Source organism: Myotis lucifugus, unplaced genomic scaffold, assembly GCF_000147115.1.
Source record: "Myotis lucifugus unplaced genomic scaffold, Myoluc2.0 scaffold_117, whole genome shotgun sequence".
Classification (NCBI taxonomy): Eukaryota; Metazoa; Chordata; class Mammalia; order Chiroptera; family Vespertilionidae; genus Myotis; species Myotis lucifugus.
The window spans coordinates 840,082-861,959 of NW_005871165.1; the positions used below are offsets into that span (position 1 = coordinate 840,082).

The 21,878-nt window shown below is 36.8% G+C and overlaps 1 protein-coding gene across 1 annotated transcript in view; it reads right to left on the bottom strand.

The window, feature by feature from the left end:
* The window catches only part of DYNC2H1 (dynein cytoplasmic 2 heavy chain 1), a 349,832-nt gene that overhangs the window by 308,237 nt on the left and 19,717 nt on the right, over positions 1-21,878 (bottom strand). Inside the window, exons 13-26 of the mRNA XM_023757927.1 lie at positions 20,641-20,736; positions 15,564-15,716; positions 14,854-14,952; positions 13,465-13,604; positions 13,152-13,380; positions 10,582-10,709; positions 8,049-8,164; positions 7,271-7,398; positions 4,653-4,802; positions 3,780-3,985; positions 2,677-2,832; positions 2,473-2,587; positions 2,146-2,316; positions 319-701 (exon numbers count right to left, since the gene is read on the bottom strand). Of these exons, the coding sequence (XP_023613695.1) occupies positions 319-701; positions 2,146-2,316; positions 2,473-2,587; positions 2,677-2,832; positions 3,780-3,985; positions 4,653-4,802; positions 7,271-7,398; positions 8,049-8,164; positions 10,582-10,709; positions 13,152-13,380; positions 13,465-13,604; positions 14,854-14,952; positions 15,564-15,716; positions 20,641-20,736 (2,270 nt within the window). The remainder of the gene's footprint in view (positions 1-318; positions 702-2,145; positions 2,317-2,472; positions 2,588-2,676; positions 2,833-3,779; positions 3,986-4,652; positions 4,803-7,270; positions 7,399-8,048; positions 8,165-10,581; positions 10,710-13,151; positions 13,381-13,464; positions 13,605-14,853; positions 14,953-15,563; positions 15,717-20,640; positions 20,737-21,878) is intronic.

The window sequence follows — 21,878 nt, forward strand, 5'->3', positions numbered from 1 at the left end:
AAAAAAATTGCTTAACTCTATTAAATACTAGATAAGAAAAATGCCCAATAAATTTACAATAGCAAAGTTGTGATTTGGTGACTCAAGGAACTATTAGGGATATACATGGAGAGTAATAAACAGAAACCAGTTCAAAATAGTCCAGGAAGCACATGGCTGAATGAGAGAAAATAGCTGCTCAGAAATAGCTATATAACCATAGAGAAAGAATTGGAATACACAGATGATTCTAATAATGAAAAAGTAATTACTTGCATTAAACACCTTATAATATGAATAAAAACTGCCATATGTGTCTATGTCTTACGTTGTACTGACCTAAAATCTTCATCCACTCTATTGAAGCGTGCCTGTTCTTTTGGCAATGCTCCACGGCCAAAAATGGGCTCCAAATACACCCACTTTCTCTGAATATGGTTTAAATTCTGCAGATACTCATCTAACTGTGCAAGTTTTCTTTCCCAAATTGACACTTTATCTTCAAATCCTTTATAATAAGGAGAATCCTTTAAGGACTGAAGAAGGCATCTATTATCTCCAACTTGATTTACTATATCTTTCCAGTCTTTAATCAGCTTGATGGTTCGTTTTTGGCTGTCTTCATAATCAGTCAATGTAAACACTGCTCCAACTCCCCAAAGATCAAGTTCACGTAAAGCTTCTCTGATTGTAACTTCACCATGTGCCCGACTATTTAAATCCTATTTAACACAAAATATCCATGTTTATAACTGCAACATTAATTATCATATAAATAAATTGTAAGAAGTCTAATTTATAAGATGATATATTTTTAAGTGGATATGTTTTAGAGGGTAAAAGAGAATTACTGGCTAATGTATCCATGAATATCAGATACAAAGTATCCAGGTTCACATGGTCAAAGTTCTGCGCCTTATGTTTTTTTACTTCTAAACAAGAAAAACAGAAAATTCAAGCATCGCCCTAACTGGTTTGGCTCAGTGGATAGAGCATCCGTCTGTGGACTGAAGGGTCCCAGGTTCGATTCCAGTCAAGGGCACACGCCCAGGTTGCAGGCTCCTTCCCCAATAGTGGGCGCGCAGGAGGCAGCCAATTCATGATTCTCCCTCATCACTGATGTTTCTATCTCTCTCCCCCTCTCCCTTCCTCTCTGAAATCAATAAAAAAAAATTTTTTTAAAGAAAATTCAAGCATCCATCACAAAATACAAAACAATCTGATTTAAAGTTTTGCATGTCTCAGACATTGTATGTAACTTAAGTGTAAGTTCTGATACATCTAAAGTGATTAGCAACCATCCCGATTTATCTTCTACACCAGTCACATTTATAACCTCACAATTATCTAAATATGTTCCAGGGTAATCAACAAACATACATTTTAGATAGGAAATAGTTCAATTTGACATCAGCAGTCCTTTTATTTCTATGCTAGAGGCCCAGTGCACAAATTCGTGCACAGGTGGGGTCTCTCGGCCTGGCCGGCAATCGAGGCCTATCAGGAGGCTAGCTGGCAGGAGGGAGGGGCTGCGGGAGGTTGGCTGTGGGAGCACACTGACCACCGGGGGGCAGCTCCTGCATTGAGCACCTACCGCCTGGTGGTCAGTGCATGTCATAGCGACTGGCTGACCAGTCGTTCGGTCTTAACGGTCACTTAGGCTTTTATATGTATAGATTGAATGGGCAGAACAAAACATTGAAAGTCTGCCACTTATGATAGAATTGTGACAAGTTTTACTTTTATCTGAAACCTTTTCTAAATCTGAGTGGCAAACTGGCTGTAGGTTTAACTACATTAATTTTTGTATCCCTTACCTTCTGTTTATAATACATCCCATGATTTTAAATGTATTACATGTAAAATAATTTGTATTTATTCATTTTTTTATTAAAGCTGACTCCCTTTCTAAAGACATTTTTTATTTCATATATTTTCTCTCTCTCAAATAAGAGGTTTATATTATTGTTTATATACTCTCATATACAGTGCTAGATATATTCAGATGTATTGCTACTGAAAGAATGATGGAATAATGGAACATTGTCACTACTCAAAGGGAAGAAAAAAATTTAACTTGCTTTTTTATTAAATAACCAAATATAAAGCAAAATCACATGCTAACAAAGGTCGGATATGTAAGATATTTATGAAAGTGATTCTTACCTTAAGGTCTGAAGCTTTGGCAACAATTGTATCAGCTAATCTGAGAAGATCACCAAACAGCAATTTCTCTAGACTAGTCCCCCTAGGAAGGCCAAGTAGACGAAAAAGGTCAAGCCAATGGTCTGGAGAAAGATGTTCCCCTCGCACATATTTCAAGATAGGAATTACCATCTGTTAAAAAAGGAAAAAAAGAAAGATCTATGTATATATATATGAGCAAAATGCAAATTTGTATTTATTGTAATTAGGTATAAAAATTTAATTATTCATCTTGTTACTACATAATAAAAAGATAATTTTTTAACAGAATGAGTAAAACTATCTTACTTTATATTTGTCAACTTCTGATTGTAATTTCACTGTCATTACTGAATGTTCTTCAGCTTTTCTTAATTTGTCATGCCAAGTCATCAAAAATTCCTCAAACAGATATGTCTTAGTCCTATAAAATACCAGAAACACACCTTAAAACTTACATCCCAAAAAGCACTACCAAATCATAAAAATCTAAATATTATTTATGAATCAAACCGAAAAGTAATCCAATCTTCATTGGCCATTTCCTGAAATCCTTGCTGAAACTCCTCATAAAGAGCCCAAATTTGTGCACAGCTCTCAATGTCTTTAGAAATGCTGTATGCCAAAGAGAAGTTAGGCTCTTCTAGTCCAAAATGCTGGCAATCATCACTATTAAAAAAAATAATGAAATATCATTAAATTTTAAAAGAAGGAAAATTGTTAAATATCATTATTTAACTGTATTCCGTGTGTGTGTGTGTGTGTGTGTGTGTGTGTGTGTGTGTGTGTAAGCTTGTGTGTTTGATAGTGGAGGTACACAGTGGGAGACTATGCCAACTCTTTTACTTAGGCATGAGCTTTTCTAAATTCATTAATATGCATTTTTTACAAGGGAGTTAAAGCAAAGTTGGTAACATATATAAATATATTTTATGTGCATTATATGTTATGTGATATGTAATTTACATTCATAATTGTATATATTTACGGATTATATGTATATATTTACGGATTATATGAGAATATTCTCAATTGAAAGGGTTCGCTTTTAGAATATAAGATATCCTTCATTTAATTGGTGTAATACCATTTAATAAATGTGATACTAAAACTTCTACTCACCTATGAAAGCAATTAGTTTAAGGCTACATTTGCCTAAATAATCAAAAATAAAACAATGCTCAAAATTTAATACTTTGTATCATTATAACATAAAACAATAAATTTTTAATTTGAGGTCTCTTTTTATTATTTTACTAGGTTCATTTTTTTCCTCTGAGCCCTGAAAGTCATTTACCATTCATTTTATATATTCCTTTAAAAAAAGATGAGATCACAGAAAGTAATAATTCCAACTCCCGAATTTAACTTTTCAATAAATTTAATTTTCTGTTCTATTTTTAGACCTAACCAGAATTTGCTTTTCTTTTATATCCTTTTATAATCTAACCACAACTCCTAGGAAAGCAGTAGCATGATCACTTATTATTTGTATCTTAAACTATTGAAATTTATAAGGAAAGACATAAAGATAACAGATATAAAAAAATTACTAACTTAATATATAAGATTTTTTTCAAATGAGTACTATCAGTTTTAAAGAAAAAAAAACATACACCAGTTTTTTTCTTATGACTTCAAGATCATCAAACTCAACTTTCTTCTCTTTTATTAACTTTGCACTCTCATCGAGGGTATTTTGCTGGCCAGTGTCAATAACATCATCGCTGGGCTTTAGTTGGTCCCAACGAGCTTTAAATTTTTCCAATTCTTGGTAATAGATCTGAAGACGTGATTTCACATTTCCTTTCATCACTTCAATCTATAAGCCAACAGAGTTTATATAACTTAATTCAGAGTAAAATCTCACTTCATTTTCACATTTTTATTTCTATTTTCTATTTAAATGAAAAATATCAATACTAACTTTTCAAATGATTTTTAATTAATTTAAGTGTAAAAAAATAATTCAGATGCATAAAATTAGACCACAAATTTAAATTAAGAGATAATCCACAAACATCATCATTAGGAAATCATTCATGTGATTTCAGCACCCACTAGCAAAAAACTAATGTGATTTAAAAAAAAAAAAGGTTGTTTAATGACTGCCAGTTGTCCTACCTGAGGGCCTTTCCCAATCTCCCATACAGCTAAAGGGCATAAGACTAAATTCTGGTCAATGGGATATGAGTGCAATAGATATGTGCAACTTCCAGGCTGTACCCTTAACAGATACCATACACAGTCAGTAAACAAAATAATTCATAAGAAAGTATAAAAATAACATTACATGTATTCTTGAAAGGCAGGAAGTGAAGATAAACTACGTGAAAAGATCATCATAAAGTGTTGCATTATATAGAAATCCTGAGGGAAGTCAATTTAATCAGCAATATAAAATTCTTATAAACTTGAACTACAATGCAAGAAATCTTGTGAGAAAAAATTAAGTTTCCATTCCAACAAAATGACTAAAAGAATCTTACCTGATCTTTAATCATAAGTTGGTGACTTTCCATCATCAACTCAAATTTATCCCATTTAGCCTTCAGATTGCTAATTGTTTCTAAACCTCCGCCTGCCACAGTTCGTAAAAGTCTGTTTTTATCTTCAGCTTCTTGAAATAAAGGCAAAATCTAAAGGTCGAAGAAATGAAAAAAAATCACTTTTTTAATTCCATTCATTTTAATTTTTGTTTCATGATTTGCTTTTTAAAAATCAAGATTTGCTTTTAAATAATTTCTTTTAGTTTCCTTAAATTTCTGGATATAAAGTTTATAATGTTTATTTATTATTATTATATACAAACTCAACCAAGACAGCCTGACATTAGAAATTTAAAAAGTAGAATAAAAGTGGTAACATAAGGCTGAATAAAACTGTAAATCCATAAAGATAATAATATAGCTGTTCAAAGTAAAATTCTTATTATAAATATTGCATACATAAGAAAATGCTAAAAAGATTTCTAGAAAAAACTGAAATTAGTGATTACCTAAGAATATAATTAAATATCCTAATTAATAAAGAAAGAAAAGCCCTGAAAAAGGGTACTTAAGAAACTGACAACTGAAGAAGTAAAATCAAGCTCCTGCATTCTGTTTCTACTCGAAATGTCCCGAGTCGTGTACAGTTAGCAGTTTGTTCAATGGTCCAGGTATAGGAATAGGTGCCAAACTGCTTGAACGGATTAAGTTTTTTAAAGCACTATAAAACAAGTGTCCTATAAATTAATACTGTACTTTTACTAATCAACAAAGCAATAATATCCATAGAAGGATTTTTTAAATCACTGTGCTTACATAATAATAGACAATATTTGCTTAGAATGATCTGCCTCAAAATCTCAGCCTGGTTTGTTTGCTGCTTACCTTCCAGGTCTCAGTTCAGAAGTCATCTGTCTGAGAAGGTCTTTCATAACCACCTACCCAGTTGAGCATGCTTGCTCTTTCACTTCTCTTGCTCCTTCTCCCCAATTTCTCCGCTCCCTCTTCTTCTCCCCCCTTCCCCTCTCCCCTTTCTTCCCCCACACATGAATGTGCATTCCATGAGAACAGAGCATGTTGACTGCTGCAATCCCTACACACATCTAGTGACCCATAAATATCTGTCAAATAAACAAATGAGTGAGTGCCTCTGTGCTTTCACTAACTGCCACTCCTCATAATTCCATTCCTTCTTTAGGTAATCCCTTCTACTAGACAAATACATTATTTTATTTGCCTTTAAACCCTCATTTATACCATTAAGCCTTATATATCATAAAAAAATTTGTAATTCCTCCCACCATGAAGATATATTACTTTACTCACCCTTAAACTCTCAATTTTAAGCCTAACACATAGTAGGGGCACATAAAATTTATATTCTGATTTGAATTATTTCTCCTCCTTCCTCTAAACATAACTAAAATCATCCATAATAAGTTTTATAAAACTTTGGCTTGCCTCTTCTGGACTCTACCTTTCTGGATATGTTGTTATAAATCTTTACCACTCTGTTACCTTTGTCTCTAATTATGAGCTCCTCCATTGTGTGTGTGTGTGTGTGTGTGTTTCTCATTCAGCTCTAACTTTACACTTTACCATGCTAAAATTACAACCCTTGAAGTAGCAGCATGAATTATTTAAATTTAGCCTTATTCTAATATGCCACATCATAAAATAGACTGCAAATTTTTCTGAAGCCAATAATAAGCATTTTTTCATTGTTGACAGTATTACATATGCCCCCCTTTTTCCCCCTCTACCCAGCCCCTACCCCACCCCAGGCCTTTAGCACACTGTTGTCTGTGTCCAACGGCTATGTATATCTACACTAATAAAAGAGAAACATGCAATTGGTGTCACTCCGCTACGCCCACCAGCCAATCAGGATGAGTATGCAAATTAACCCAACAAAGATGGCGGTTAATTTGCATATGCAGGCACAGAGCAAAGACTGAAGGCTCCGCCCGAGCGAAGACTAAAGACCACTGAAGATTGAAAACAACTGAAGACTGAAGATAACTGAAGACTGAAGACGACTGAAGACTGAAGAGGCTTGGCTTCTCTGCTGCGGCCAGAGCCAAGGCCTGGGTCCCGGATGCCGGAGGAAAACCGGTGCCAGCAGCCAGGGGAAGGAAGGCCTATTGCACGAATCTCTTCATGCAATGGGCCTCTACTATGCATATAAATTCTTTCGTTAATCTCTTCCAGCCCCCTTATCACCCTCCCCTCTGAGCTATGTCAGTCTGTTTCATGCATCCATGCCTCCGGACCTATTTTGTTCATCAGTTTATTTTGTTCATTAGATTCCACATGTAAGTGCGATATTTGTCTTTGTCTGGCTTATTTACGTAGCTTGGCATAATAATCCTCAGGTTCATTCATGATGTCACAAAGGGTAAGAGATCATTCCTTTTTAACACTGGCATTATTGTTACTGTTTCATTATACCAACATAATATCAAGTGTCCAATCATGAACTAACCATTTGGACTAGATTAAATGGACATCATTATATATTGAATTATATGCAATTTCTAAATCGCCACAAAAAAAATACCTAATTTAAACATCTCCAGTAAATAAGATAAATTTTAAACTTTCTTTGTAATTCTCACCTGTGGCTTCTGTTCTTGTAGCTTACTATACTGCACATTTGCATTACCTATCTCTTCCACAGACTGGGGCATAATTGATAAGACTTCCATAGCTTCACTGACAAATGCATCAATTTCATGTAAATGAGCTGAATAGGTAACATTAAAATATAAGAAATGTTATTACCAACAAAAATATTCATTTACATAATTTCTAAATCAAGAAGAATTAGAAATAATTTAATAATATACATTAAATCCTAAGTTATAATTTGCTTTCATAAAACATAATTTCAAAATATAGAATAAAAAGAAATTTTATCAAAGAAATTTCATTGCATGAAAGTTGATTCACATTGTACTCTAAAATTTTGAGTAAAAAGTTAAAATATACTCATTCTTAGTAAATTTTACTCAAAATTAGGAAATTTTTCAGTCTTTTAAATATGCAAAAATATCTCAGTTTAAAGAAAACAAGAAACAGTGTAATATATTGTAAAATAGTAGTCATTTGAAGAATAAGAAGAAACACATTATAGCAGAATTACCTACCTTTCTCAGTAACATATGTAACAAACTGATACTAGACTCAAATAATAAAAATGCCTTCAATTTTTAGACCTCTTAGGAGTTGAACATGGATTTTACTGCTTTCTTAAAGTTATCATTTTAAGCACATTTCATTTCATACTTTCTATATCAGTTTTTATTTTAATTTTCACTGAGATTCATACTTCATAACTATCAAAGTACATGTCTCTATATATATAAAATTAAGTAAAAATAAAAATGTCTTTACCCTGGACAGACTTCTTCAAAGAAAGCACAAGCACATCAAATAACTTCTGGATGAGGTCATCAATCACAGTCTTCACAGGGCTACAATTAATATTTAAGCAGTCTACCTTGACAACACTGGAAAATGCCAATGGACACATTTTAACATGAAAAAGAGAAATTAGAGAAAAAAGACTCGCATTATAATATTATCATTCTGTGCAATACATTTTCAAATGTAACTCAAAAGTATTAGTATGATCTTTAAGCACATTTACATTTCATTTAGAAAAAATGCCATATACATACTATTATGAGTTTTCATTTATTTTGTTATAATATTACAGGTTTGGGGGTTTTTTAAAAATATTTTTATTGATTTCAGAGAGGAAGGGAGAGGTAGGGAGATAGAAACATCAATGATGTCTACTGGGGATGGAGCCCACAACCCAGGCATGTGCCCTTGACCAGAATCAAACCCAGGACCCTTCAATATGCAGGCTAATGCTCTATCCACTGAGCCAACCAGCTAGGGCTATATTATTACAGTTTTGATCATCCATAATGTTTATAAAAAAGGCAGCAATTACAAATTACTAATGTATCAACATGAATATATTTAAATATTCACAAGATATACTTGTCACAGCATGTAACATACATTTTTAAAATACTTATAAAATATATTCACTATTCTGCAAAGTATAAACAATAATGATAAGGGAAAGAAAATAAGGGTAGAAAGTGAATATAGATTATTAAACAAAAAAAATAACATTTATACCTACCAAAATAACAAAAATATAATGAATTGTTAATTCATGTGTTCAATTCTGTGGGCAAACAGAGCTCTCAGATTTATTGGCAATAGTTTTAAAAAAATGCAACTTTTTCCCGGCCAGTGTGGCTCAGTGGTTGAGCATCAACCTATGAAACAGGAGGTCACAGTTCGATTCCTAATTGGGGCACATGCCAGAGTTGCAGGATCGATCCCCACTGTGGGATGTGCAGAAGGCAGCCAATCAAGGATGCTTTCTAATCATTGATGTTTCTATCTCTCTCTCCCTTCCTCTCTGAAATCAATAAAAAACATACATTTTTAAAAATGCAACTTTTGTGAAGAGCAAATTAGCAATATGTATCCAATACTTTTAAAACAGGCATCATGCTCTTTGTCTTATAACTTCACCTTCAGAATTTATCCTAAGGAAATTTTCAGGGCAGACTCCAAGATTATATACAAATATTAATTATAACAGTGAAAAATTAGAAATAAGCCAAATGTAGGAATGACTAAATTACTGTATATTCACACAATTAAAAACCACATTTTTGAGAACTAGGTAATAACATGGAAAAATACTATTGAAATAGTGTTAAGTAAAAATAGCAAAATATAGTATGATCCAAATTTTCTAAGTACATAGACGTACTAATATTACAAAATGGGTGGGAAAGGTACTTTATTTTCAGTGCTTTAAAGTTGATAGTTACAGAACAGTCAAGGGGATGTAAAGTTCAGCATAGGTAATATAGTCAAAAATACTATAATTACTATGTATGGTGTCAGTAGGTACTAGTTTTATCAGGGTGATCACTTTGTAAGTTATATAAATGTCTAATCACTGGGTTGTACACCTGAAACTAATATAATCTTGTATATCAACAGTAATCAAAAATTTTAAAACTATTTTTAAAAATTATAAAACAAATGCAGTATTTTAATAATCAGGAAAAATGGCATGTGTTTTTAAGAACACTAATTCTTTGCATGGTACTCTCAATGCAAATTTTAATGTTCTAAACAAACAGAGGTTGAATCAGACTTGTTCACCTGAGGAAAATCTCATATAAGGGCTAAATTATACAAAGTTAACAAAAAAAATCTGTCTTCTTCATCTTTGTACTCTCATAGGACAAAATTCTACATGTTATAAATGCTCACTAAATATTTATAGAAAGAATAAAAAATGAATTAATAAAAATGGTATTTTCCTTTACAGATACTATATGCATAATTGAACAAGGCCTTTCATAGAGCTTATTATAAAGTGGTTCCAGTTATATGAATTTCAGATGGTGAGGGGGATATATTCTCAAGTAACTGGTTTATGAGATGCCCCTCTGAGGGTTTCCTCCACATTTAGGGCAATACTAGGTGCAGCACTATACTGTGTGCCTCCCAGGGCATCTGGAAGGAAACAGAGCAGCACTAAAGCAGAGTCGAATGTCATCAGTTTTCTATCCTTTGCTGTGCTCTCAGCAGTAGCTTCTTAGCATTCTTAGACAGTGCCTATGCGTATCAAATATTAGATCCTCATGCCAAATCCGTATAGAATCCTCCTCCCCAATCTAGTCTACCCAAATATGTTCCACCAACAGAGCCTCAGAAGAGAACCTTCTCAGTGTCAACAGCCCTACTCAGATGCTATTCAAGTGTCACAGCTGAGCTCGAGGAGGTGTGAACTGATTTGACTTCTTGCCACTAAGTGAAGAGTACTGTCCCATGGCAAAGCTGTCTGGTACATAAGAACTATCACTTTAACTTCTCATACCTTGGAAGTCGTTCTACTTCTTTTCCTTTTATTTTCAGTGCTTTAAAATTTTTTTCCCAATCATGAACAGTAGAAAGATGCTTTTCCACGAGAGCTTCCATATCAACTTGCCCAATTATAATCCATTCCTAAGAATGAAAAATATCATTAAAGAAATAGTACTAATAAGTTAGCATTTTAAAGTTTATGGTTCAACTATTAATATACATTAGGGTCTAACCAATAAAAAGGGACAAGTGTAATTGTAAGTAAATTTCAACTTAAGTATATAAATACAATCATTACTATGCATCTAAAGAATGAACAGGGGAAACATCTATCTACACTAATAAAAGAGAAACATGGTAATTAGCGTACAACCACTACCCTTCCCATTGGCTAATCAGCATATCCTTATGCAAATTAACTGTCAGCCAAGATGGCAGCCGGCAGCCATGCACTGAAGCGAGCAGGGAGGCTTGCTTGCTCCAGTGACTGCGGACTCCAACGTTCCCCGCCTGCCGCTGCCGGCCTCTCAGCTGCAACTCTAAGCAACTATGTACTATGTTGCAAATAAGAAGCTAAACAAAACCCCAGAAACCAGCCGGACTGAAAGCCAGCCTGACCGCAACATTGTATCGATGTTTTCAGCAGCGAGGCCTCAGAGCTAAAGCTGGCCCAGAATAAAGAAAAAAAAAAAAAACAAGGAGCGGTTGGAAGCTTCAGTCACTCGCCAGCCGGAAAACAGCCCTCAGCTCCTCACCCAGATTGGCCAGGCACCCCAGTGGGGACCCCCACCCTGAAGGGTGTGTGACCAGCTGCAAACAGCCATCATCCCCTCATCCAGGCTGGTGAGGCACCCAAGCGTGACCCCCACCCTGATCCAGGACACCCTTCAGGGCAAACCAGCCAGCCCCCACCCATGCACCAGGCCTCTATCCTATATAGTAAAAGGGTAATATGCCTCCCAGCACCGGGATCAGCGTGACAGGGGGCAGCGCCCAAACCCCCTGATCGCCCTGCGGCTCTGTGTGTGACAGGGGGCGGGGCCACAACACCCTGATCAGCCCTGCTCTGTGCCTGATGGGGGGGAGCTCCCCAATCCCCTGATCGCCCTGCAGCTCTGTGTTTGACAGGGTGCAGCGCACCAACCCCCTGATCGGCCCTGCTCTGTGTGTGACAGGGTGCGGCGCCCCAACCCCCCCCCCCACGGGCCCTGCTCTGTGTGTGACAGGGTATAGCCATAACCTCTCCATCGGCCCTGCCCTGAGTGTGACAGTGGCGGCTCCCCAACTCCCCAATCGGCCCTGCTCTGAGCCTGACCAGGGGCTGCACTTAGGGATTGGGCCTGCCCTCTGCCACCCAGGAGCAGGCCTAAGCCAGCAGGTCGTTATCTCCCGAGGGGTCCCAGACTGCAAGAGGGCACAGGCCAGGCTGGGGGACCCCCTCCCCCCCCCAAGTGCACAAATTTTTGTGCACCGGGCCTCTAGTATATATATAAGCCTAAGCGACCAAACTACCGAATGACCATTTAACCAGTCACTATGATGCACACTGACCACCAGGGGGTAGATGCTCAATACAGGAGATGCACCCTGGTGGTCAGTGTGATCCCACAGTAGGAATGCCACTCAGCTGACTGACGGGCACCAGACTCCAGGCTCACAGCTCGTGAGCGCAGCTGCACAAGCCTCTCATGGCTCCATGGCAGCGCGCTGAGCAGCAGCAGCAGGCGCAGCAGGACTGGAATGAGCAGGAGCAGCGTGCCGCCCAGCCCAGGCACTCGGGCTCCTCCCCAGCTCCCTGCCACTTCGCGTACTGCTACATCCTTCGGGGGATGTCAGATTGCAAGAGGGTGCAAGCCAGGCTGAGGGACCCCACCGGTGCACGAATCTGTGCACCTGGCCTCTAGTGACAATATAAAAATAGAGTGATCATAAAACTTTGTTGAAGAGACCTAAAAAACCCTTACTTTATATTCTCTTATCAAATTTGATGTATACTAAGACAGACTCACTACTTTTAAGCCAAGAGCCACTCCGAGCTTCAAATCTGAAAATATTCATATTCAATTTATTCTAGAAATTTAAAACGCAGAAGCATTGCAGTGGCAGTTAAAAAACTGGTTGAATTCCTAGTCATAGTCTTAGAATCAATATCAATGAGCAATGAATGCAATTAGGGTTTATCTTTAGAGTTAGTGGTAATAATACACTTAAACAAAAGCAAAATGTTTAATCATATCATCTCAATTTCATTCACTTCAAAGGCCTCCCTCCATGGATTGCTCTTGTTCCAAAGAATGAAGAAAATGATATATTTCCCTAAAAGGAATTAAAATTGGCACAACATTCCAAGTTGACAGAACAATCTTTTAAAAAGCTACTTTCTCAATCTTCAAATAGTCAAAGATATAAATCATCTGTCGCAAAAACCTACCCTGTATAAGAATCCTTAATCCCAGCTTTCTGGTTTGCGATATTTTTATTTTATATCACACAATGCAAATTATTGGTTTGTATATGTAATACTAATTCAACCAACCAGGTGAAATATTATAACAGAAAGATGAAAAATTACATGTTCCATACCTTATGTTGGTGTAAAACAGCCGACAATCTCCTAAATAAATCTTCTGCTTTTCTGAAAATAGTCAGAAATCCACTTGCATTTCTATCAATCATAATAGAAAAAATAGATTCATCTCCTGCCTCACCCACTCCCTTAAACTGATTAGGAATGCCGATAAATCTCTTCATTTCTCTGTAATATTTAGCACGGATTTCTTCAAAAGGAGGCCTGAATTGTAACCGTCCTTGTCTGCAAGTAAATAAGTAACTTTAAGATATAAGTTATTAGAAAATTTTAGAATGAAAAATAAACTGGGTTTCAAAAAAATCTTACTTGTACAGTAAGTCTATATTTATTTCAGGAAGATTCTCATTAAGTGCTTCTAAGCCCATCTGATACTGATGCTCCAGAGCTTTGTACAGCTGATGATTCCAGTGCAGCTTCCACGCATGCATGTCACTTGCTTGGAATCCCTAATATGTTATATTTACATTTTTTATTTAAAAATTAGGTAGTAGAATGAGGGTTAATGCTTTCATATCATATAGAGTAAAATTATAAGCAATCAAAAACTTATTTTTAAATATCTTAAAACAAGCAACTCCTTAATTACTACTTGAAGTATGAGAGGTTATATAAAGTCAAACAAGAAAATCGCTAATTTTCATGTTTATAAATGGAATACAAAAATCAGTAAAAATTTTAAAATTAAGTTATAAATATAAGTAGATTTTAGAATCAGACTTTATATTTACAGTAAAAAGAACAACAGTTTTTTTGTGAACTTTTTAGTCCTTTTTCAAAAATCCCCATCGAGTATAGCTCTTTCCTTCCCTTCTCACTCCCTAAATAAACCTTCCACATTTTAAAACATGTTAAGTTTAAATATTAAAATGCTCATGATAGTTTATATAATCTTTTGCTTCCATATAACCATCAATATATCAATTCTAACACTTTAATGTTTGGGGTTTTTTTCTTAAAGTTCTAAGAACTAAAACATATATGCAGCCCAGCCGCGCGTAGGTCAGTGGTTGAGCGTCCAACTATGAACCAGGAGATCACAGTTCAATTCCTGGTCAGGGCACATATCCGGATTGCAGGCTCGATCCCCAGTAATGGTGTGCAGGAGGCAGCTGATGAATGATTCTCATCATTGATGTTTCTATCTCTCTCTCCCTCTCCCTTCCTCTCTGAAATCAATAAAAATATTTTTAAAAATGTATAAGACACCTAACTCATATTCAACCAACATCCCACATACTATATGTGGCAGGCACTGTGCTAACTGCTTTTCCTTACATCATTTCTTATATAAAAATGAACTGAAATTTTGCTCAAAAAAGGAAAAAGTTCTAATACAGAGTTATTTCAATCTTTAGGCTTCTGCCTAAACTTAACTTTGTGTTCTACAGATGTCACAATTACCTTAAAGAAAACTAATGAATGATAAATAGTTAAGAACCACATTAGAAAAACTATAAACTCTGAGTTGAGAGATTTGTTATTCCGTAAGACAAATAGAAATTTCTTATATTTTTAAATGTAAATGCATTGTTATTTTATGGTCTTTATGTATAATTCAATCAAATTCTAATTTTATCAGTAATTTATTAGTAAAGGTTTATAAATAACCTTGATAAACTTTTCAGCAATTCATATATTCTCTGAAACGGTCGTATTTCAAAGTGTAGACATATTTCAAAGTAAAACATACTCTACCTGTGCTTCTACACTTGCTAAGCCAGTTCTCAATTCCTGTAATCCATCTTTCCAGCGTTGTTGTTGCCGAAGAAGATCAATATTCATAAGAATTACCACCTGTTAAAAATTAGAGCGGTCTCAAAGTATCACCTGAAATGGTAACTTTTCAGTGGAAAACCTGGACAGACACAACTTTAAGTGATCCAGGTTAACTCAACCTAAAGTATGACATACCAATACCTGATCAATGCACTGAGAAAGGCGAAACAGCACTTCGGTGACATTCCAGCCCAAATGGCACAACGCTAACTTAATCATGAGAAAATACCATATAACCCAAATCTAGAGATAATCTACAAGATCAGTGACAAGTAAGTACTCATCAAAAGTTTCAAAGTCATGAAAAACAAGCAAAGACTGAGGAGAAGGAGACTCCAGAGACTCAGCAACTAAATGCAAGATAGGATCCTGGATTGGATCCTTGAAAAAGAAAAAGGAATAGTGGAGAAACTGCAAAATTCAAAGTCAGCTTATTTCCTAGTTTTGTTAACTCTAATATGGTTAAATAAGTTCTTAACAGGGGACGTTGGACAAAGCATAGTATAAATGAACTCTGTTCTATTTTTACAACTTTAAGTCTCAAATTATTCCCAAGAAGTTATTTTAAATTATATTCTAATTACTTTAAACAATACTATTCATAGCTCATTCAATTTTATAAAGTATACCTTTTCACAAAACGTAGTGTGCCATTTTCTCAGCTTTCTATTTTCAGTGGCAAGTCGGTCAGCAGCACTTTGGAGCTTTTGGATGTAGCCTTCTAACTCACCGGGATTATCCCAAGTAATCTGTGACTTTCCCCCACTTCCAGCTTTTGAATTCTAAGGTACAACAAATGGCATTTAGTATTTAAATGCATTACTTTTTTCCCAAAAAATTCCATATTCTACATCATAAGTCCAATAATTCCTAAAACCGACCTGCAATAAAAAGAGCATAATAGCCCTAACCAGTTTGGCTCAGTGGATAGAGCGTCGGCCTGCAGACTCAAGAGTCCCAAGTTCGATTCCGGTTAAGGGCATGTACCTTGGTTGTGGACACATCCCCAGTGGGGAGTGTGCAGGAGGCAGCTGATCGGTGTTTCTCTCTCATCTCATCGATGTTTCTAACTCTCTATCCCTCTCCCTTCCTCTCTGTGAAAAATCAATAAAATATATTTTTTTTTAAAAAAGAGAACATAATATTCCCATTTTATAAATGATAAGGCAATCTGATCAACATTGAGTAGCCTCATTCCTTCCAGGCCCTCTTACAAGTAAAAAACCCTGTACCTAACATAACAAACAATCATAGGAAAAGTGAAAGGCAGAAATAAGAAATAGACAGTGAACCAATCTTGCAAATTAAGGAACAAGATACCTTTCCCTACTGTCTCCATATCTCCAGGAAAGGACACTGGAGAAGCCTCCAACCTAGAGGGTCAGACAAATAAAGCTCCAGAAAACGCCTATTTCTTCTCACCAAAGGCCTAGGAAAACAGTAGCCTACCAGAAAACCCTTTAGCAATACCCACCCTGCTCAAGCCAACACCAATAAAAAACACCTCTCTGATATTTCAGTGAGACCAAGTAGAGAGTTGATCTTCCCTCCCCTGCTTAGCAAAAGCAGGCAGCACTCAAACTCCCCTGCCAAGGTAATGTCGATGGGCTGAACTATGCTACTTCTCATGAGTTTCCTAAATCATATTAGATTACTGAAATGAAAATTTTATAACAACATCTGATGTTGTGCTCTGCATATGTAGAAGGAATACTTAAGACAAATATGTAAGAGGGAAGAGGATAGAGAGACATAAAAGAAGGTTTCTATACCAATTGAAATAGTAAGGAATAGCAAGTTTCTGGAATACAGAAGACCCTCAATAAATAGATAATGAGTAAATTAAATTAAAATATCCTATATAATAAAAGCCTAATATGCAAATTGTCCACTCAGGCGGTCGTTCGACCGGGAGTTCGACCACTCACTATGATGTGCGCTGACCACCAGGGGGCGGCGCAGAACATGGCAGGTGTTGGCAACACAGCGCTGGCAGTGGGCGGCAGTGGACGCACTGCCGGTCCTGATGGACCCTGATGAGAGCGGGACTGCAGCGGGATGGTGGAACAGGTGAGCAAGCAGTGCCAGGCCAAGGCGGGTGCAAGTGGAGGCCTGATAGACCCACCGATCGCCTGCAGACAGTGACCAGCAGTGGCAGAGGGGGGCAGGGCCGCCACCCAGCTCCCAGGCGCTAAGGGAGCCGGGTAGGGGGCCCAGTCCCAATTGATTGCTCCACAGACAGGATGGTGGAGCAGGTGAGGGGGCAGCGCCAGGTCAAGGTGGGATGCCAGATGGGGCTACAGGGCTGTGAGGCTGTGGCCACGAGCTGAGGCCACAAGGCTCGGGGCGCGAGCTGGGGCCCGATCTCCGTGGGGGGGGGGTCTCCCAAGGGACCCCACCCATGCACGAATTCATGCACCGGGCCTCTAGTTATACAATAAATTCAATAAAATACTCTGTGAATCAGTTCTAAAGCATTTATTGATAACTAGAGGCCCAGTGCACGAATTTGTGCACCAGTGGGGTCCCTCGGCCTGGTCTGCAGGATCAGGCCGAAACCGGCTCTCTGACATCCCCAGAGGGGTTCTGGGTTGCAAGAGGGCACAGGCCAGGCCGAGGGACCCCACCGGTGCACAATCGGGGCCAGGGAGGGACATGAGAGGTTGGCCAGCTGGGGAGGGACCGTGGGAGGGTTCCAGGGCGTGTCCGGCCCATCTCCCTCAGTCCCGATTGGCTGGACCCCTGGTGGTCAGTGCATGTCATAGTGAGCGGTTGAGTGGCCTTAGCATATCATTAACATATTATGCTTTGGTGGTTGAACAGCCGACCGGACGACCAGACACTTAACACATTAGGCTTTTATTATATAGGATTATTACATGGAAGTTAACATTGTATTCCTTGAGAATATGAAAATAGAATCCTTCCAATATACTACAAGATAGTGAGTGGTCAGAGAATTATTATTATTTTTGTTATTGTTAATCCTCACCTGAGGATATTTTTCTCATTGATTTTTTTTTTTTAAGGAAGTGGAACAGATGGGTAGAGACAGAGAGAGAAACCGGGGCCAGGGATTGAGCCTGCAACCGAGGTACATGCACTTGACCATAATAGAAACCACATCCCTTCAGCCCAAAGGCCAACACTCTAACCACGGAGCCAAACTGGGTATGGCATGGCCAAAGAATTACAAAGAACCTCAGTGTTCTCTCTCCTCCTATCTCAGTGTTTTATCCACCACTATGTCTCATTTAACATGTTACATATAAGTATTTAGTTCTCACAACCCAATTTCTTAATATGAGTTTTCTCTTCAGAAATATGAAGATATTATTTTTTGTTGTTGTTGTTAATCCTCATCCAGGGATACTTTTTCCATTGATTTTTAGAGAGAGTGGAAGGGAGGGGGAGATACAAAGAAAGAGAAATATCAATGTGAGAGAGACACATCAATTGGTTGCCTTCCGCACACACCCCAACCAGTGATGGGGTTCAAGCATGCAACCAAGGTATGTGCACTTGACAGGAATCTAATTCACAACCCTCAGTCCATGGGCCGATGCTCTAACCACTGACCCAAACCAGCAAGGGCTCAAGATATTATTTTGAATACATTTATTAGAAAAGAAAAAGCTCTAAAGGCTTACAATTGAAATAACCAATGGACACAGACACTAGGGAGGGGGAGGGCATGTGTTGGGGGGTGGGAGTGGCCAGGGAGAGGTCAATGGGGGGGAAAGAGACATATGTAATACTTTAATCAATAAAGAATTAAAATATATATATTCTATATATTAGGTGAAAAGATCAAAATAATGAAATACGATCCCAATTCCAAAAAGTACACTTTTAAATATACATAGAAAGCAAAGTTTAAAAGGCTATACACCAGACTATTGAGAACAGCCATCTCTTGGTGGTAAGATTAGAAGACCATTTTGTTTTGTTTTGTTTTTATCTTTTTGTTTAGTTAAATTTTTTAATTTTTCCATTATAAACTTGTATTGAGCTTTGGCAACAGGAAAAATGGTTTTTATAATATCTGTAAATTTTTTATAGGTTTTATATAAGTTTGTGTATAGATTTCATGTAGATCTATATAACTTCTAGTTCATTTTAAGCCTGAGTACTAGTGTGCAGAAAAGAGTTAACATAGCAAGTCTGATTATCATCCCTTAAAAAGCCTCCTTAGGAGATCAGCCCTTAACAAGCAGCTGGGAACTTGGAGTTTGGGAGGGTTCCCACCACACTAATTTTAAGAGTGGCTCGCGGTACCTAAACAATACGGTTTATGCTGGACGCCTGATTTTCTTCAGGGGACCTGGAATTTTGGTACATACTGGGCTGAAGAATCCTACATGACCAGCCCCTAATTAAAACCTGGGCACTAAGTTGCTAATGACCTTCCCCAGTAAGACAACAGTGCACTGTTACAACTTGTTGCTGGGAGAATTAACCATGCCCCGTGCGACTCCACTGGGAGGACTCTTAAAAGCTCCCACCTGGTTGCCCCAGGTCTTCACCCCACGCACACTTCTTCTCACTGATTTTGCTTTGCAGCCTCTCACTGTAATAAATTACTGCCGTGGGTACAGCGAAGCCTGGTGGATCCTGTGAGTCCTCCTAACAAATCACAGAACCTGGGCGCAGTCTCAGGACCATGACACAACTAGTTATCTACTCTCAAGTAATACTTTCAACAATAAAGATTTTAAATTAAAAAAAAAGAATAAAAGGGTAAAAAGAGAAAAGAAAAAAAGAATAAAAGGGCATATTCTTCTTCTACATAATTTTTCAAATATATCATGTTTAAGAACACTAAAAATGTAGATTTCAAAAGGCTAACAATCACATAGTAACATCTACATTTAAAATTGTTGTGGGTGTTCCTAATTTCATATGTGTGAATATTTCAATAAGCACAAAGAGCAAATAAATCTTAAATTTGTCTTTGTTACTGGTTCATAAAAACTCATTTATGATTAAAGATATTAACCATTTGTCATGCATTCCAAATTCAATACCATGTTTTTGTTATTGCTTAACTGTGGAGTTTTAATTTTTAGTTGTACAGAAGTTGTGTATTGAAATATAATCATGTTATTTTTTTAAAGTAAATAAATAAATAAAACCAGTTGTTGATGGAAAAGCACTAGTCTGTATATAAGGATCATGTCATACTTCAGTGAATAAGTAAATATAATAGCATACGAATTATATGTTATATATGTTAATTCTAAATCAACACAAAAATATGTGAAACATAACCATTTAAATCTACAGTTGGAAAAAATGTTACTTGTTAAAAGTGAAGGAAATCATTGGAGAGCAAAATAAAGCCTTAGATCACCCTAGTTGGTTTGACTTAGTGGATAGAGTGTTGGCCTGCAGACTGAAGTGTGCTGGGTTTGATTATGGTCAAGGGCATGTACCTCAGTGCAGGTTCCATCCTGACTGGGGCGAGTACAGGAGGCAACGAATCGATGTGTCTCTCTCACATTGATGTTTCTCTTCCTCTGTCTCTCCCTCTCCCTTCAACTTTCTCTAAAAATCAATGGAAAAATATCCTCAGGTGAGGATTATAAAAATAAAAAGCCTTAGATCAATGGCTATATTGAGCTTAAGGATATACTAAAAAATCTAAGAAATAAGAAATACTTCACATGTAAAAACTAATTATAAAAACATAAAAAGTCCATTTACCTTAATTATCTGTTCAAATGCTAAGGCAGATTGTAACATCATTGGTCTCTGACTCTGAATCATCTGCTGATCGATAGAATTGTAAAAATGTGCCACCTACAAAGTAAAAGTCCAATTAGCAAAAGTCAGTAATAAATAGTGTACTTAATTTTTAATTTTTCTTCATTTTCCGTTGTCTGAATGAAAATAATAATTTTTCTCAATTCTAGGATTTAAAAAATAGACTTTTTTCATCTCCATTATTGTATTTATGCATGTATTATTATACACAACCAGCAAATATGTGTTGACCTCCTATAATTTGCCAAGGCATGTCCTGGGGGCTAATTAAACAAAGATTATAAAACCTAGTCCCTGGACTCAAAAAGTACAGTCTCACAGAGAACACAGAGGAAACCCAAAAAGCATGGTAAGTGCTAAAAAAAAAACACCAACCTGAACTCTTAATCCTTGCAACTCTCCAAACCTGCTCCTTCCTTTTCTAGTAAATAACACAATGATTTATACATTTCTTAGACCAAAAAACGTATATATTTGCATTGTCCTTACTCTTCTCTCACATCCCATATTAGTGAAGTCTATTGACTAATTTATAGTCAATACTTTGATAATTTATATTGAATCCAACTTCTTCACCACCTCAATCAATCCCATCCCCCTCCAAGCACCCTCATCTCTTGGCAAGACCAGTGAAGCAGTCTCCTAACTGGTCTATTTCCCAGTAGGGCCTCCTATTGTCTATGCAAAGTCTCCAAATCAACCAGAGTGGTCCTTTCTTAAACATAAATTATACACCTTTTGCAAACTCAAAACCTTCCAATGACTTCCCAATACATCTGAGAAAAAGTCCCCAATCAGGAAAACTGGAAGCAACAGAACATATACTATTACAACAACCTGGAAATTCTATTATCTATCCAACATCCTACTACTCTACTCTAGCTAAATGTCTACTCAAAAGTAAAGGTATATATAAATAGATTTTCCCAGTTGTTCTTCCAGGAGTAAATACAAATACTATACTATCATTCATTCATCTTTTGAGCTCCTATTATGTTAAGCTAAATACTTAGGATACAAAAGTGAGCAAGACTCTCTGCTTTTGAATATGTAGTCCCTCTCTGAAATGATCACCCACCTCAACCCCTTGTGCTCTTAATAAAACATATACTATATACTCTTCCAGACTCACATCAAACACCATTCATTCCTCTGTAAAAATTTATCTGATACTATCT